This window comes from Corvus brachyrhynchos, unplaced genomic scaffold (genome assembly GCF_000691975.1).
Source record: "Corvus brachyrhynchos isolate BGI_N302 unplaced genomic scaffold, ASM69197v1 scaffold118, whole genome shotgun sequence".
In the NCBI taxonomy this organism is placed as follows: domain Eukaryota; kingdom Metazoa; phylum Chordata; class Aves; order Passeriformes; family Corvidae; genus Corvus; species Corvus brachyrhynchos.
This window is the reverse complement of record NW_008239534.1, coordinates 7,627-7,985: the sequence shown is the minus strand read 5'-3', so window position 1 is coordinate 7,985 and position 359 is coordinate 7,627. Positions and strand designations below refer to the sequence as shown.

The 359-nt window shown below is 63.5% G+C and overlaps 1 protein-coding gene across 1 annotated transcript in view; it reads right to left on the bottom strand.

The window, feature by feature from the left end:
* LOC103620411 (lysophosphatidic acid receptor 2-like) overlaps positions 1–359 on the bottom strand; it is a gene marked incomplete at both ends in the record, with an annotated part of 6,214 nt that extends 5,855 nt beyond the window's left edge. The window contains one exon of the mRNA XM_017741186.1: positions 77–359. Coding sequence (XP_017596675.1) covers positions 77–359 — 283 coding nt within the window. The remainder of the gene's footprint in view (positions 1–76) is intronic.

Here is a 359-nt window from a genome sequence, read left to right as displayed (position 1 = left end):
CCCTAATTAACCACCCACCCAGGATGATGGTAACCAACCCACTTAATGACCCCTAATGACCCCTAATGACACCCACCCAAGATAATGGTGACCGTCTTGACCAGCCCCACCATGGTGTCGCGGTGCCGCGGGTGGGCGCCCGTGTGCCGCGCCACGCGCGCCATCTTCCTGCGCACGTAGACGAAGATGTGGCCGTAGACCAGCACCATGACCACGAAGACCAGCAGGTTGGACACGGCCCAGAAGGTCAGGTAGCTGCGGCTGTAGAGCGGCGCCATCTTGGAGCAGCTCTCCAGCGAGCACAGGCAGTGCCAGCCGTAGGACGGGATCAGCCCCCGCAGCAGCGCCGGGGCCCCGAT